This window comes from Physella acuta, unplaced genomic scaffold, assembly GCF_028476545.2.
Source record: "Physella acuta isolate Inbredline_101_S28 unplaced genomic scaffold, ASM2847654v3 ptg000161l, whole genome shotgun sequence".
In the NCBI taxonomy this organism is placed as follows: domain Eukaryota; kingdom Metazoa; phylum Mollusca; class Gastropoda; family Physidae; genus Physella; species Physella acuta.
In genome coordinates, this window is record NW_026731680.1 from 530,146 (window position 1) to 547,984 (window position 17,839).

The 17,839-nt window shown below is 33.5% G+C and overlaps 2 protein-coding genes and 1 long non-coding RNA gene across 6 annotated transcripts; 1 reads left to right on the top strand and 2 right to left on the bottom strand.

Annotated features, from left to right (window-relative positions):
- Positions 1-841: 841 nt before the first annotated feature.
- Positions 842-4,879, bottom strand: LOC131935846 (uncharacterized). Its single transcript, XM_059292546.1, has 6 exons — positions 4,780-4,879; positions 4,225-4,348; positions 3,847-3,944; positions 3,638-3,746; positions 2,783-2,998; positions 842-1,897 (listed from the first exon to the last, which is right to left on the bottom strand). The coding sequence occupies exons 2-6, from the start codon at positions 4,277-4,279 to the stop codon at positions 1,653-1,655; spliced, it is 723 nt and encodes a 240-aa protein (XP_059148529.1). The 5' UTR covers positions 4,280-4,348; positions 4,780-4,879; the 3' UTR covers positions 842-1,652.
- Positions 4,880-5,234: 355 nt separating this feature from the next.
- On the top strand, positions 5,235-11,652 carry LOC131935864 (uncharacterized). Its single transcript, XR_009385993.1, has 4 exons — positions 5,235-5,394; positions 8,501-8,724; positions 9,791-9,992; positions 11,513-11,652. It is a non-coding gene; the product is annotated as an uncharacterized LOC131935864 (long non-coding RNA).
- LOC131935863 (uncharacterized) lies at positions 7,256-17,402 on the bottom strand. Of its 4 annotated transcripts, none has more exons than XM_059292582.1 (10): positions 17,139-17,402; positions 16,400-16,506; positions 15,446-15,554; positions 14,490-14,684; positions 12,426-13,297; positions 11,486-11,569; positions 10,548-10,654; positions 10,169-10,271; positions 9,783-9,965; positions 7,256-8,636 (listed from the first exon to the last, which is right to left on the bottom strand). In XM_059292582.1, the coding sequence occupies exons 6-10, from the start codon at positions 11,559-11,561 to the stop codon at positions 8,419-8,421; spliced, it is 687 nt and encodes a 228-aa protein (XP_059148565.1). In that variant the 5' UTR covers positions 11,562-11,569; positions 12,426-13,297; positions 14,490-14,684; positions 15,446-15,554; positions 16,400-16,506; positions 17,139-17,402; the 3' UTR covers positions 7,256-8,418. The 4 variants fall into 4 exon arrangements, 3 of the variants coding, with proteins under 3 accessions (XP_059148565.1, XP_059148564.1, XP_059148566.1); XM_059292581.1 differs by having other exon boundaries at positions 17,024-17,402; XM_059292583.1 differs by lacking the exons at positions 16,400-16,506; positions 17,139-17,402 and adding an exon at positions 15,749-15,763.
- Positions 17,403-17,839: the final 437 nt, after the last annotated feature.

Consider the following 17,839-nt stretch of genomic DNA (forward strand, 5'->3'; position numbering starts at 1 on the left):
ATATAAACACTCAAAAGAAATCACACAAAAATACAAAGTCCTTGGTATAATTATCATATGTACTCTAACCAATGTGTCATAATAAATAAACAGAAATCACATAAATAATTCACCTTATCATAGGTTTTTAATAATGAAAAAAAAATATAGTAAAAAATTGAGAATACTGTTTCAAATTAATGCATATAGTAAGCCTACATTTTGCAAACAAAAGTTTATATACAGATACACATGATGCATTTAATTAATTATACAAATACAATTACTTACTTTTTAAAAGATTTTTAAAATTTATGTTGAAGCATATTTGTAATTTAAAATACATTTTAATTAACATATTGATGTAACTAAAATATAATTAATGGGCATTCAGATGTTTATAAGTACGTCTATGGCATCATGACATATTCATATTAGAAAATGCAGAATGAAAAAATTTAAAAGAAAGCATGTTTAAATAAACCGGGAGTGATCTCCCCTAAACTTTCTCGAATATTCTTAGATAAAACAACAGGGGATGGGGACTCGGGCTATATACATGATTTTTAATCGATTTTTAAATACTTAAAGTTTTAAAAATAGAATAAAATCTGGTAGACAAAAGCATTGCACACCAAGTGAACGTCAAATAGAAAAGTGCATAATAGTGCGCAATATTATTAGTACTTTAAAAATTTACATAAGTTTTTTGAGAAATCGAAAGTAGCATAAATTACTACTTCTGGTCAACGGAAATTACTCAAAATTTAACAGAAGGTAGCGAATTATATCTAATACTTACATGTGAAATTTCATTTATCTATCTGAAATAGTACTCAAGGTATAAGCTTTTGAAAAATTCAAAGTTGAAAAAATACCACTTCCAGTAATCGGAAATCGCTTAAAAGTTGATACGGATCTACGATTTTGATATAATACTTATATATGAAATTTCATCAACCTAGCTGTAACGGTACTTAAGTTATCGTGTTTACACACGGACAGACACACAGACACACAGACATACGGACAGAATTGCAAAGCCCAGTTTTTCAGACTGGATTACGCATAAAACCTCTTAATTTTGATAAATCTGGATTGATAATTTTTGCCCGATTAAAATAAGTCTTCTATACTTCGGATGTGATGAAGGACTGAGGTGTAATCAGGTGATAATTGTTAAAATTTTAAGTGATTTTTGTGCACGATTACAATACTTTCTCTATACTTCGTATATACGAGAAAGTAAAAAAGTATTCTTTAATATTAAATTTATATTTAACTTACAACTCTTGCAGGGTAAAAGATATGTAAAATGTATACTATATGTAAACTATACAAAGAAAAAAAAAAAAAAAAAAATACACAAAAGTCTAATTCAACAATCAGCTGTACATTAAACAGTTTCTACAGATATAAAAAAGGGGCTTTGTACAAAATTCTTACTTAATGATCTGAATGTGAAATAAAAACAAAAAAAAAAACAAAAAAAAAATCGTTCGGTATAGCACCTATTTCCGAAAAAAATATAACAATCCGGGATTTTATTTTTCCTGAATGATGTAATAGATAATTTCATATATCAAACAATAATCTCAGTTTTGACTTTGGAATGTTCGAGTATTTCCTGATGCTTGAGTTGCTGTTATTTCAGGAATTCAACCAAAACGTGTTTAATTCCAATCAATCGTCTGCTCAAACTGTCCACTAAACTGACACTGTCCAGACATGGTGAAGCTTACAGAGACAGGTTTTTCACCTTGGATTTGGGTTTCCGTATTGACGGTAATATGCGAATATTCTTTGGGACTTTTTTCTTTCAAATCCGAAAAGATCTGTGCAATATCTTGCTGTTCCGATCCACCGTTGCGATTACATATAGCATCTCCTGACAATTTTATCGTGCAGGAGAAATTACCTATGGAAAATAATTTTCAAGGAACTGCAGTTAATTGGAATACACTTTCTTTCATGCACGGTCATAACGTATTCCAGCTATGGTTTTAATCAGGCAAACATTATTATAAATGTAGATTCAAACATTCTCACACCTATGTCACAAGATGCAATATCCGGAAATTTTCTTTCTCCACATGTGAGTTCGGTTGGGGGCAGACATAGCCTCAAACCGGAGCTTCCAAAATCACGAAATTTCCGATAGCAAGTATGCATTCTACAAGGCGGTGGCTATGGTGCGGTCTCCGACTGGAGACTTCATTTAAGGGGTTGATACCGAATTGAAAGCCAATATAATTTATTGACAAAACCATGATTTATTCAAGTTGAATAATGAAAAATTTGGGAGAGAAGGGGGACACCAAACCGCAAATGCAAAATTGGTGGAGTTGAAGAAGGGGTTGGATGACACCCTCACTAACCGCACCATGTTACACTAGACGTAATGGCGTCATTACGAGTGTGAAACGGCTCCACGATGAACTTTCCTTTTTTTAACAGTAATTTTAATATATTTTAAAACTAAACCTGATGTTAATTCCATCCAAACATTTAAAGCTGTATCCCAAGCAAACAAAAAAAAACTGTTTTAGAAATTATCATTGACATCTAAATTTCATCATGGTTAGAATTTATCATCGTTGTTAGATAATTCTATGTTGTTTGTGAAAACTAAAAAAAAAAAATTATATATATATATATATATATATATATATACATACATATATATATATATATATATATATATATATATATATATATATATATATATATATATATATATATATATATATATATATATATATATATATATATACATATATATATTTTACAATCAATGACTTACAACTGTATCTGTCTTCTTTCACTGTCACTGTAGCTTGAGCGCTTGTACCTACACCGTTAGGTGACGTCATCTTATGGGCGCTACCCAGGGTCACTTTAATCGTGTCTGATTTCTCTGAATACTGTTTGCTGGGGTCGATGTCTAGAAACATTCCGATGGCGTTTCTGACGGGCTCAGGGGCGTCTACCAGTGAGAGTCTCATCTTCCTGTTGGTGCCTGTTGGTGGATAAGTTGTGTTATGCCCAGAACAAATGTTAGCTAAGAATTGCTCTGTTTTTTCCTGGAAACTGTTATTGAACTACCAGAACAAATATTGAAATTAATGTTTCCTTTATATTTATGTAATATGCCTAACACAATCAACCCTACTAGTTAGAGAAATTCAGAATTGCATTAATAGATGGCAATTTATTTTACTATTACAAATGCTCTAGCGGTAGAGAGCTGGACTGCCAACCCGTAAGTCTCGAGTTCGAATCCGGGTTCAAGTCAAGAGACCGTCCCTGAGTCCACCCAACTCTGATGGGTACCTAACTCACGTTAGGGAAAGTAAAGGCGTGAGCATAGTGTTGACCACACGTTACAAAAAGAATATATATATATATATATATATATATATATATATATATATATATATATATATATATATATATATATATATATAGGGCTATATATATTTATTTATGTATCTACATACATATAGATGTATATGTATATACTAATATGGATGATTTTGTTTTTTGTGTAATTTTTGTGTGTGAACCCCTGCTAAATATATAATGAGATACTATTTAGTTTGTACACAATGGATGGATCATTCTACTTATCAAACAGCTGGATTAAACGCAGGCTTACCTATGACAACACCAGTGGCTATGTTGACACTTGTGATAATTTCAGACTCCTTAGTAGTCTCGACATCGCTGTACAGCTCTTTCTGGTGTGGTTGGTAGTTCACATTGAGCTGTTATAAAAATTAATTCAGATCCATTGCGCTGTCTTATACTTTAGTAACAGTTAACTTTATAGTTGATTTTTTTTTTAAATCAAGGGAAGTAACTCACTTTTCTTGTGGCTCCTCTGTGTGAGTCGACTGTGAAACTTTGATCTTCCCAAACTATATCGGATATCTCATGTTGTATTTTGTGTAAGTTTAGATGACCTTAAAGAATCAAAAATATGTAGGATGAAAAGTAAAGTACAGGTAAAACAAACGTATGATAATAAAAAAAAACAGCTTTAATTATTTATTTATTTTTTATTCTTCTTCGTTCTCAATGTCATGTTGGACGGGATCCTTCAAACACAATTAAGTATTACATGTCAACATGCTATATGCCCTATAGGCCCTTTGATTTCAGCCTGATTTCAGTACTAAAATTTCTTCAAGACCAGAGACCTTTTACACAGCTTTTAAACTAGTTATATATCCAGTTATCTACCTTGAGAACACCCAAAACACTTAATGCACGCATCATACAGGTCGACTTTTGCCATGTCTAATAAAGTTCTGATTTAGACAAACGGGTACACTTGGTTGTTTAATAACGTAGATTGATTTTTATTCTGAAAAATCAAAAACAGAAATGAATATAGGAAACATTCTGAATAATGTAAAGTAAAATCACTTACATCATTTTAAAAATAGAATGTTTTAAATGTCGAAAAACATTAAAATATAATTATCTAGTTCTAGATCTAGGTCTAGCAATGATATTACTTAATAGCTCAGACCATGTAAACAAATAATTTCATTTTTAGCCCTAAGGTTAAATATCACTATCTGATGAATTTAGTTGTAACTGGTTCAATGATTTAAGACAGTTTAATTATAAAAAAAAAATTTCTGATACTTTAAATTAATTTTAAAATAAAATTAATAGGTCTAAATCTACTATTTTAATAAAATAAAATGAAATCATTACACATACTGTGTCTTCATTAAATTAGTAGTTTACTTTTTTGGCAATGCAGTATAAAAAAATAAAATACTTTACCTCGTAAATAGAAAAAAAAATTAATTATTTTCAAAATAATTTAAACACAAGGATGAAGGATTTCACCGTTGTAAGGTAATGAATGACAGCGATCGAACGAATGCCGGCGTTTTATAGACGGACCGACACTGCATGGCGCTCTTAGTTATTTTAGTATCAAAACGGGAAGGTAGCGAGCTATTTTTAGCGGTGACAAACTGACTTTTGGTAAATTGAACACGTAATTTTTATTTCACCCCGAAAGCAAAGTTAGCTTGTGTTTATAAAATAATCACGTTTAGTCATGATATATTTAAATAGTAATGTAAACATATTGTGATTAATTTGTGGAGTTTCCCACACAAGTAATGTTGTAGTTGGGCGGTATCGACTATTTCATACATTCGCATATTTTTTAACTAATGAACCAAAGCAATATCTCAGTTTAAAATATAGACTAGTTTGTAAGATATTCTTATACTTTAATCAGTTTATAGTATATTTATATACAACTGATTCTTTACAGACTAATTACCTGCTTTTAGTAAAATACTTTCTACGTTGTGATATAGGTTTGAGTTTGAATTTCAAACATACATCGCTGTTTTGTAGATAGTATTGTTTATTATAGATAAGGTAATCTATATATTTATAAACAGTAAGTCTACTACATTTTTTTTTAAACTGACTGAAGGATAGGCCTTATTTTAATTAAGTAAGCTTAATGAGGTACTTATATTCAAATGAGGTATAATTAGTGTTAGAAGAAAACCAACCTATTGATTTTTGTTCTTTAAAAAAATATAAATGAATTAAATTGAATTAGAATCTGCTTTAAAGTTTGAACTTTTTCGTGGCCGATATTTTTTTTAACAAATTGAACATATTCTAAATTTAGACTAGGTGTACTGACCACTGAGTGTAAAGCCACGCCCACTGACTCAGGTACTGACCAATCCAACTGACCAACACGGTGAAGGGGCCGGTAAGAAAAGACACGGCCACTACAGAACCAATCTGGCAGCTATCAGATCTAAATTAGTAATCTGCTGACCAGTAGTCAGTACATGGTAAATAATAGGAAGTAAACTAGCACTTCGTACTTTGGCTGATTATTTAGTTAGGAAAACATAAAACCGATATCCGATGTAGTCGTTAATGTTATATTTAACATGTTTATATCGTCTTTAAGATGCGATTAATATTGAGTTTGAGTTTGAGCTTGTTTTAGAATAAACAGATAGTTTGTTAAAAATATTTTTGTTTTATTAGGCGAAGGGTAAATGTTTTACATTAGGTCTTTTGGCTAGTATAGGCCTATGTGATTTGATTTTTTTCTTCACCAAAGCATAATTAAAAAACACGTATGTCATTTACAAATACAAAATATATTTTAGCCTTGTTATAAATGTTATTTTTCATGTGAAGATCTTCATTAAAACTAACTGAATGCAACATTTTTATAATTATTTAGTTACTATGAAGACACATTAGCCTAAACACTTTAAATTATAATATTAATTTTCATTGAAATGATTGGCATTTCAAATCATTTCATTACAATATATACTTTTTTTTTTTCAAATGGGTTAAATAAAATATCACACCCATTTATTGGCATAAAATATTGTGGTATTTAGATATTAACGTTTTCAAAAATATTTTATCTCATTCTCTTGGTAAGTTATCTATGTTGAAAAGGAATTACTTTGGTTAAATAAATGCCCAACTTATTAATTTAGAACAATTGTATACTCATCTATACTGGCATATTCATATATTCAATAGAAAATTACTCACATCCATAAAAACTTTACAATTTTAAAAAAAAATTGTAAAATAAATACCCACTTGTCTGAAATTCGCACAGTTAGGCCTAGACTTGTTTTAACATGAAACGGTGGAGTTTTAGATGTCTCGTTTCTACATTTCTTTTTTTTTTTACTTCAATGTCTTTTTTTATTAAAACAATGTCTCCCAGCACTCCGAAGCTAGTTCCCCTGTAACATTATCTCAACTAAAACGAAAAAAAAAAATTGAGGCCAAAGGGAGATAACCATTTATTTTATTCGTTAATATATTTACCGTTCAAAAAAAATTAAGAAAAAATAATTTTGTGAGTGATCCATTTTTTTTTTTGTCACTGCCGTTGAGACTGAATTGAAAATTATCATAAGTTAATTTTGTTGTTAATAATACATTTTTTCTGATATATAATTATTTTGGTTTTATTTGTTTTTCTAGTAATACATGCTTTAGAATTATGTCGATGGTTATCGTTTTGCTTGGACTTCAGTATTCTCTAGGTGATGATATTGGTATCAAAAGTTGAACCACTTATTGTGTGTTTAACTAAACACATATTAGACGATTCAAACACTGTTATACACAACACACATACACCAAAACATACAAAAATCATACACAAAAGCAAACACAAAATCAGAACACAAAATCATACACATAGTTTTTCAAAATAATTGTTTTAATGGAATGATTTAAGTACGAGACATTTATTCAGCAATTTCATTGAGGTGTTGGTCGTTGTTCTGTGTCATGGTGCGAATTTCAGTGTCATATCGATAATGAGTACCCTAAGCAAAAAAGACACATTCAATAAGAATACTAGCTCAAATATATTTGGTTTTATAGTGTGTAGGCCCATATATTATGTTTTGATGATTAAGAAAATAACAATGACTTTTAAGAATGATATAGAACATTGTCAAATAAAAAATTAGTCGAGTGGGATGCTAGTAAGAGTTAGCATGAGATTCTAATTTACTTAAGCCTAGAAATTTGTCAAAGGACACAAAATAATTTTGAAAACATTTTTATCATTGATAGTGTGTAGTAATGTAAAGTATAAAAAAATGAAAAAAAATACTGTTTTCTGTTAAATACTGTTTTTCATTTATGTAGATATAAATCATATTGCTATACACATGATGGCCACATGAATTTAACTTTAACTGTTAGTTGATGACCTTTTGGGACTTTATAAGCAAAAGTTTCTAATTTTTCTTTTTACTAAATGAAGGCAGTGTATGCGTTCACTATACTATTTAGTACATAAAAAGTTTGCGTATATTTTTCATTTAGTATTAATATTTATCAACTCGTATATTTAAAATAAACACTTTTTAAAAAAAACACATTTTAAAATACTCTTAGTTATAAATAAAAACCTATCGCATTTACACAGTATAAGTTATTGAACAGAAAACATCTTTTCTCAATTTTGAAAATTAAAAAAAAAGCAAATAAAAGTACATAACTTTTTCTAATCTTAAACATCAAAATCACGGTCACTTGTTTATTCTAAATTGTGATTTAGGGTTAGATTACTGTCAAATGCATCAAATGAAGACTAAATATTTCATAGCTTCAGTATATGTGTCAGTAGAAAATATTAGAATATTAAAATATATGTATTTTTACTGTTTTATATTAGTTTGCTGCTATAAACCACAAATATATTTGAAAAAAATATTAAACAATTTTTTAAAAGATCTTAATAATTTTAAGACCCATGTTTTAATTAAAATAAGCATACGTCTCAAAAATATTCTAAAGCACTAAATTATAACGTTAACATATAAATCATATAATATCAAAAACGGTACATAATATCAAACTAATTTAAAAAATATTGCAAATTTAAGCCCATGACACTTTGTGGTCATCGTGCCATCGTTTCTCCACCTCGCCTTCCACTCTCCAAACTGCGTCTTTTCCACAGACAGTAAACATACTGGCAAGTGAGTTGTTATCAGCCTGTAGCTGCCGTATAATTTCTCCGATGCACGATTGGTGAACTCCACTTCTAGACGTGATCACTACCTCTCCAGACAACCGTAGACAGCAAGTAAATCGACCTATGGATTACAACGATGCTAGTATTACTACATACTACGACGATCTATGACTTTCAACGAAAACAGAACTGTTGCTTCTTCTTTCAAAGTCCGTAAATTTTAACAAACTTTTTTCTAAGAAATACAATCTCAACAAATAATATTTGAAATTAAAAAAAAAAAGAATTTAAAAAATAAATGATAGGCTAACAAGCATTGGAGAAAGATGCATTCATGTTACACATTATATATATATATATATATATATATATATTATATATATATATATATGTGACCTAGGCTAGTTGCATCTTTCCTGTTCGCAACGCCAAATGTGACCTACCCCGAGTCTATCCTGCCCGACAACGCCAATTGTAACGAGTTAAACCACTCATGCTACACAACATCGACTACAGTAGAAAGACTCGAAGATGCAGGTTCGCTATTGATCCTTTTATTACATGAATCAAGAAATGCTTCAATATAACACAATGAATCAACAGAAATGTTTCACAATAATAGTCTGAATCAACTGACCCCCTAACAGTCCTCACTAGGCTTCATATAACTGAATCCACATGTCTATTGTCCTTCTTAACACAATATAACCAACTTGAGTATGTCACACAGACTGACTGATCTAAAGCAAGCGATGAAACGGAAAGAGAACGAGTTCTGCCGTCCCCTCCTATTTATCCCTTGTATCCGTACTCGTCTGCATACTTGTATTCCTCCGTAATCGATACTTGTACTCGATGTCTCCGACCACTAGTTACGCAGTTCTAGCGTACAGTCCGTGAAATAACATCTGCATCCTATCAATCAAAGTTGACAGGCCTTCTAACTCTCTTCGTACCGTTTCCCAAAATAGCACGCGTTGGCTTTGAGATTGTTATCAGTCCGACTTCAATAAGCCACCTGCTATCGGTTGCGTCAGACTGCAATACTGCGTCTCGGCTTCTCGTTCGTTATCAGATTTGTAACTAGTAGTTAGGCCCACCCTAGCTACATATATATATATATATATATATATATATATATATATATATATATATGTGTGTGTGTGTGTGTGTGTTTGTACATATGTTTATATATATTTTGTTTAAATGCATACCAACAAAAAGAAATGCACATATGATCCCTGGTACACTAATTCAGTGTTCTTACCAATGTAGCAAGATTCTGGTGAGGTGATTGTTGCTGTAGCCTGTTGTCTGTTATTACATTTGCTGCTCACTGGCGTGGCCCTTTGAAGTCCTACAGCTGAATAAGATCTTCTTTGATCAGAGAGGTGAACATCAATTGTCTTATAACTTGTTGGGAGAGTCAAGCGTAGAGTTTTCTGCAGCCCTGAACATTCACAAGTGACATTCAGATGTAAGAAGCTCAGAGTTTACATAAAAAGCAAACGTTTTAAATGAAAATGACTTTTAGAGTCGTTATAAACCTCGATCACTAAAAAATCGGTTGTTACAATGTAAGGGGATGTGTCCAATCTCTAACGCGCTGATAAAAGTAGCAAGTAGATCTAAACTCTTAAATGCGATAATTACCAATATTTCCTCTAGTAAGGGTAACCTTTTCAGTAACATCCACATTTTTTTCAACAACAATCTCACTTGTTAGTCCGGTGTAGTCCCCATAGCTAACAGACAGCTGGTTTGTTTTAGTGATGTAAGTAAACATGCTTTCAACATTGAATATATATATATATATATATATATATATATATATATATATATATATATATATATATATATATATATATATATATATATAATCTAGTATTGGGCTTATATTTACTGTTAATACATGCGATTTAAAGTCAAGAAATGGAAACTCAATAATCGGTATAATGTATGTGTAATGGATTATCTTATGAGTTAAATGGTGTACATCAAGAAATGTTTCAAAAGCTGTTATGGCACAAACCGATCTTGTTGAGCTTTGGTTTAAGTGGCTTCGTGGTGCTGATGGTATCCATTTTGGTGTCGTCCCCAGACTCACCCGTAAGTTGTCTAAATTAATCTCAGTGGCCGCTGGTAATAGAAGGATTATTGAGTCAATTTATTAGACTGAATTTATTTTAAACGACATTAGACATGACTTTTTATTTTAGACTAGTTTAAACAGAAAATAATCATTGTCAAGAAAAACTTCGGGGTCAGAGATCTGCATTTCCGTGCTTCAGCTTCTACAGTATACTATTAAAAAGGCTTCAAATTGAGTACATGTAACTGGGAGTGGTTACACCTCAGATGGTAGGAAACATCAGTGAATCGATGTTGTTGGGAAGGTAGATCTGGATCCTGTCTTGTCCGGTTCCTGTGATGCGATACGCTTTTACCTTTCAGAAATCTTTTTTCTTTTAAAATATCTACTTATGGCTTTTAGAAAACTATTTTTTCTTTTAGTATATCTACTTATGGCTTTTAGAAAACTATTTTCTTTTATTTTTTCTTCTTTTGGGTTTTAAAACACTTAGTCTAATATTGCTATATCGGAAACATCAATAAATGTGTGTAATTAACATTACAATGAACATAACGAGAGTCTAGAGGACAAATGCAGTATGTCCCCTTTTTTTGAGAAATCGATGTACATTTATACTGACACTGTCAATAATACAAGCTACAAGAACACTCATGTACAATGTTAAAATAGTAAAATGCTAATATTTTATGAATGTTTAAACACAATATTTTGCAGTATTTTCATATTTGAATATTTATAAACTAATTTATCTCGAGATTATGTTTTTTTGGACTTATTGCGTTTGTCCTCTATACCCTCGATAATATGGTGACCGCTGATTCTACAGTTATATTAGAATATAAAGAAGATTCAAATGAATCGGAAAAAAATGTTACCAGCAAACCATGATCCCTTTATTTCAGGAAGATTGTAATACCACTGACGGCACATTTCTAAGATATTTGTTGACATGATCGAACCTGAAGAACATTTCTATAAATATATTACATTTTACAAGAAATAGTGATACTTCATTAAACAAAGTAAATAAAATAGTAGAATTCCAAAACTGCGGTGTTTGTGTTTGATATTGTTTTCCAACTTTTTTTCTGTACAAATGATTTGTTCATTTTTTTTTCAAATGTGACATTAAACAAATAGGCCTCTATGTCCAATGTGTTGAGGTGGCCTGCACTCTGAGAATCTACCGTTCTGAACTTTAACTAAATTCAACAAAAAAGTGGCACTGCTTCAGGTCAAAAGAGCTGCGAAAACTATTGACATACCGGTTTTCAGAACAGGCAGTTCTGATCCTGACTAAATGCAGGTGTGTATGTATCAGTAAGTGGTGATGGGGGGGGGGGATTAAGAGCAATCTCAAGCTTCTATGAATGAATAAAAAAGTCTGGATACATAAACGTGTAGTATAAGAGACATAGTTCTTAATGCTAAATGGCTTCTGATATCATTGAAGACCAGTGTGGTAAATACTATAGTTTTGTTTTCAAAATAAAACCAAACACCTCTTTCTACTACTTCACGTTTGACTTTATTTGAATTACTGAAGCGTAGATTCACATTCTTATTTCAACCATTTAAATGAAGGGTAATTATTTTTTATAAGTAGGGGGATTTATGTGAGCGGTTATTTCAGAAAACTTGGCTTGTGTTTAAGTAATTTTAACACCAATGTTTGCAGTTCAATGCCAAGAAATCATTTTCTAACATTTCACAAGGTTTACAACTAAAAATGTCATAATTAATAATAATGGTTAAATTAATCGAGAACAGTGTTTAGCCACTAGCTATATTTTTTTAACAATTAGAACACCTTACCTTTTAATAAATACCCAACACTCGCGCGATAATCTATCAGGTAAATGAAGTTGCCAACGAGAATCAAACACAAAGCTACTATGGGAAATCTTCTGCCACGATGGTTATTTTTTGCCTACTTTAGGCTCAGGGAATTTTATTTTTGGATTGGGAATATCACAATCACTGTATAAATAAAAACAACTTTAAATAGCTTTTATTTCGGAAAACAAAAACTGTTCACTGTTTCTATTTTACTTCGAAAAAGATATATTTAATTATAAGAATTCCCCGATTCTTTAAACATCTAACATAGTTTTTTTACGTCAGTAACTAACAAACAAACCCCAACACGTCATTGCAGAAACGACTACTCTGTTCAGCACCAATACGAAACTAGGTATCGATACCGCGGTTCGTCAGGATCACGAAGTAGCAAATTCCAATACGATCTTTGCGTGGCAAGTTTTATTTTTAGTTGCTTACCCGCAGGGCGCTACTGTAACACTTATTTAAAAAAATAAGAATAAGACATTGTATTTACAATTTTAATGTTTCACAATTTGTTTTGTTTCATTTTATTTAAAACAATTTCAATCTGTGATTGTAGTGAAAAAAAAATGGATTTTTTTTGTAACAGTTTGAAATGTAGATTCTCATAACACTGGCGTTTGGTTGTTCTTAACTCCACTGCACGTCATAGCTCCCCGCCCCTGGGATCTGCAGGTGACCCTCGACCCTCCAGGTGATCCCGGTGCTGTCCACGCTGAACATCACGGCGTTGGGGTCGTTAGCTGCCTGGCGATCCCTGACGATCTGAATGATGTTTACCTGATCAACTGGCCAGCCGTACAACACCTGGCCGGACAGACGTAGACAACAGGTGAAGCGACCTGCGGAGAAGATGGGCGGTGATGACGTACATTTCATTGCCGCAAAGGCGTAGCGCATTCTCTCGGTTACCAGCTTAGAGGGGGGTGGGGCTTTGTTCTGTTGCCTTTTTGATACACAAAATATTTAAATGGCGTTTGTTTTTATATAGCTATTAAAATATACGAGCCGACCCGCGGCGTATCATATACCGCTATATTGTTGTTTTCTTTTCTACTTTTCAGTAATTCATAATTTGTGAATTCGACAGTACGACTGCTGCCACTGAAAATATTTGCTTTAAAAAACTTTCAGAAGTTCGTTAAGGACGATAACCCCCCCCCCCTTCTTTCCCCCAACCCCTCCCCCCCCCAGTGAAAGCAGCCTCCTCTTAGTTAGCTCCCCTAAGTTTAATATAGTTTCAAACTAAATTATCGGCCCCTAATAGCTGTCACTAGACGCGGCTCTACGATTGTAAATATTTAGCGTGAACTACAGCTCATCAGACCATGTGGGAGTGGGGGTGGTAGCGATATGCCTAGAGAGGAAGAGAGGGGCCTGCTAGGCTCGCTTACAGCTTGGTGTTTTTATGGTATCCAAGAAGAAAATTATATATATAGACGATACCCGGAGCAAATGCCCCCCCCCCCCCCTTCCTGTATTCTCATTAGCCACGCAATTTAGCTAGTGGTTGATAAAATATCGGAAGATAGAATTTCAAGATTTTGTTAGATAAAGAGACTTTAGAGAAATGTACGAAAATACAAAAGTATACGTAAAAATAACATTATCTTATATGTTTTATAGTAATATGCATAGTCTCATGGGCTTAAGCAGTACAAAATATTTTTTTTTTATTTTGAAAAAAATTAACTTTAGTAACTACAGCAGTGACGTAGCGAGGTCGGGTGTCACCCGGTGGGGCACTTAATGGTGTCACCCCCCAGAAGCGTAGTGACCCTTCTCGGGGACAAACTTTCAAATTTCCGATTTGCACCCCCCCCCCCCTCAAACTTTTGATTTGCACCCCCCCCTCAAACTTTTGATTTGCACCCCCCCCCCTCAAACTTTTGATTTGCACCCCCCCCCCCCCCTCAAACTTTTGATTTGCACCCCCCCTCAAACTTTCGATTTGCACCCCCCCTCAAACTTTTGATTTGCACCCCCCCCCCAGCTACGCCCCCGAACTACAGTAATTAAATTTCGTCTCCTTACATGTGTAATAGCTATCAGAAGATGATGTAATGGTGGCCACTGGTGATTTTGTGTCTGGCCACATCCAGTTTTTGGGCCTTTTTTCAAAAGCGGGTGCCCTTCCCCCTTTTACTTGCGATACCACCCTCTGTTGACATGGGTTGATTACAATTGACTTCCCTTCAGCTACCTGCACGGTCACGCCTTTATTTACACCTGTGGACAGTTTTATACCAATTTAAGGTAATATTTTATCACCAGGTTTTAAATAAAGTTTCATTTATGGTGCACTTGACAATGAATGACAAAAACTAAAGAAGAGTTTATATCTTCCTAAGCCACCAGACACAACACTTAACTAGTGCATGGTTTAATGACAGCGAATAATTAAATTTTGCGCGACTGTCGAATAGAAATAAAACTTTAAACAATGAACGCATTGAACAGCAAAAATGTTATGAATTGATCGGGAGAGCGTACGTTTGCTAACTAAAGTCTCGAATTCTAATCGACACGCAGATGAATCTCGTTAGCTGGGAACAGCTACCCATCTGAGGGAGAAAACTCTAAAATAAAACAACTGACGCCTTGTAATTTGTTCTATGAAAGCAAATACAGAAGAAAAAAAAAACGCGGAAATCCGAGTTAAAGTGTCATAGGGGTCAATGTTTCTTTAAGACATTTTTCTCCTGGGAGGGGGGAGGGAGGATAGAGAGTTATAATTAGAGGGAGGGGTGAACACCGGTTAAAGTATATATTTTCTATGGGAGGGGCGTTAGATATCCTTGGGGGCTGGGGTGTGGGGCAAATAGAAAAAGTATGAAGCACAGCATTCGGACACTTAAAACTTAATTGTAATGGAGGAAATCCCATTCAACATTATAATTTAGATCAAATAAGAAGAAGAACAACAAAAAATTAATACAAGATGTTGTTACAAATTCTCACTAATTTTAAATTAAATGAAAACTTCCCACCTTGAATTAATCCACTTGTTATCGTCAGGATTTCTTTATTGCTGACTTGCGGTTCGACTCTGACACCGCTAAATGTGTCATCAACGTCTTCACCGTATCCTATCCTAACCTGTTGGTTGGATACAGTGTTTCTTTCAGGCTTCCCTTGGAGGAGGGGGGGGGGGGGGGGGTTAAGGGGTTAAGAGGATAGGGCACCGAAATAGAATTTTTACAGAAAATATATACTTTTACCAATGTTTACCCCCCACCCCTAGGAAAGTTTAGTTCTGCCCATCTATGCCCCTGGGTGTGCTAATGACTTACCGTGTGAGTTCTGCCTTTATATGCCCCTCACTGTGCTAATGACTTAAGTGTGAGTTCTGCCTTTATATGCCCCTCACTGTGCTAATGACTTAAGTGTGAGTTCTGCCCATCTATGCCCCTGGGTGTGCTAATGACTTACCGTGTGAGTTCTGCCTTTTTATGCCCCTCACTGTGCTAATGACTTAAGTGTGAGTTCTGCCTTTATATGCCCCTCACTGTGCTAATGACTTAAGTGTGAGTTCTGCCCATCTATGCCCCTGGGTGTGCTAATGACTTACCGTGTGAGTTCTGCCTTTATATGCCCCTGACTGTGCTAATTACTTACCGTGTGAGTTCTGCCTTTATATGCCCCTGACTGTGCTAATGACTTAAGTGTGAGTTCTGCCTTTATATGCCCCTGACTGTGCTAATGACTTAAGTGTGAGTTCTGCCTTTATATGCCCCTGACTGTGCTAATGACTTAAGTGTGAGTTCTGCCTTTATATGCCCCTGACTGTGCTAATGACTTACCGTGTGAGTTCTGCCTTTATATGCCCCTGACTGTGCTAATGACTTACCGTGTGAGTTCTGCCCATCTATGCCCCTGACTGTGCTAATGACTTACCGTGTGAGTTCTGCCTTTATATGCCCCTGACTGTGCTAATGACTTACCGTGTGAGTTCTGCCATACTGTACACACTGAGGATTAGAGATGACAATCTGAGGGCCGGGGCGTCTAACAACAGTCAGTTTCAGGTTGTCCAAGTTGATGTTTTGTGCTGCCATTAACGTTATAGACAACCATTTTTTATACAAATTTGTAATTTTTGAAAACATTACAGATAGCGTCATACAGCAAATTAGCCATTTTTGTTTTAACTTTTAAAGAAGCTGAGTTTTAGATACCAGTGGTAAAGAAAATAATTAAAAAACAAACAAATAAATAGTATTTCTTTCCAGAATTTACGATTGTTTCACATAGCAAATTGGAGTTTGCTGCACTGAGGCCTGCCTGGCTAATGGAAGTCAACCTTCTGAGAGAGAGAGAGCAAAAAGGACCAGTACAAAATAGATAAAGGCGAATGTTATTGTTTAAAGAACTCCGCAAACACTCTCTTCAAGTACTTTAATGCCAGATTAAAATGAATCCCCACATTTTAATGGTCCTCGACGAAGATTTTTCATGTTCAAGTTAACACAACTACATTCATCGAGCAGACGCTTCATCAACAGAATCACACAATCAGAAATCATTAATATCCATCTTTGAAATGACAGGTACATTATTAAACTCACCGTTAACGCGGCTGTTGGTTTGGGTTCGAAACCAAGTAGCACACAGCTGCTTTAGGTTAATTGACGTCATTGCGTTTTATGGGTTTATCTAGGAGCGAAAAGATTTCGTAAACACCTTTTAACGCTACCGTCCAAATAGAACTTGCTTTACTAGGAACTCAAATATGTTTTGAGCACTCTTCAACTCTAGCGTCCGAACAGAACAGCCTTACTAGGAACTCAAATATTTGTTAAGCAGTCTTTAACTCTAGCGTCCGAATAGAACTGTCTTACTCCCGTTAACACATTAACTGCTGAAAGCTGACAATAAATGCAGTCAGTTTTCCCCGTTATTTTTCCATTTAATTTTGGCAGTAACAAACTCTGACGTGGTTCATAATTCGTTTGCTTTCTAAATATAGATGACAAGATTCAGAAAATGTTGTAGGCTATTTTTAATCAGAGTATCGAGACGATTGACGTTGCTGCGATACCGTATGTCGATACTTACTCGTTTATCTAAGCCACTGAAAAAAGTCGACACAAGTAAATCATTATTTAAAAGCGAGTTTTTATGTCGGTGTCTGATTGGCTTGTACTGAGCATAATAAATCCAGTTACAAAGGAAGGTAACTGCTTTAGTTTTAGACATTTATAAGTACACTATATATATATATATATATATATATATATATATATATATATATATATATATATATATATATATAGAGAGAGAGAGAGAGAGAGAGAGAGAGAGATATATAGAGATAGATATATATAGATATATATATATATATATATATATATATATATATATATATATATATATATATATAT

What these genes read in the sequence shown, in the direction of transcription:
- LOC131935846 (XM_059292546.1), bottom strand. Translation starts at nt 4,279, where the DNA reads ATGGCAAAAGTCGACCTGTATGATGCGTGCATTAAGTGTTTTGGGTGT. An exon ending in ACAGAGGAGCCACAAGAAAA is followed by an intron (nt 3,747 to 3,846) that starts GTGAGTTACTTC and finishes TTTTTATAACAG; the next exon opens with CTCAATGTGAACTACCAACC. An exon ending in AGCCACTGGTGTTGTCATAG is followed by an intron (nt 2,999 to 3,637) that starts GTAAGCCTGCGT and finishes ATCCACCAACAG; the next exon opens with GCACCAACAGGAAGATGAGA.
- LOC131935863 (XM_059292582.1), bottom strand. Translation starts at nt 11,561, where the DNA reads ATGTCAACAAATATCTTAGAAATGTGCCGTCAGTGGTATTACAATCTT. An exon ending in ACCAAAGCTCAACAAGATCG is followed by an intron (nt 10,272 to 10,547) that starts GTTTGTGCCATA and finishes AAAACAAACCAG; the next exon opens with CTGTCTGTTAGCTATGGGGA. An exon ending in ACCAGAATCTTGCTACATTG is followed by an intron (nt 8,637 to 9,782) that starts GTAAGAACACTG and finishes TGTAATCCATAG; the next exon opens with GTCGATTTACTTGCTGTCTA.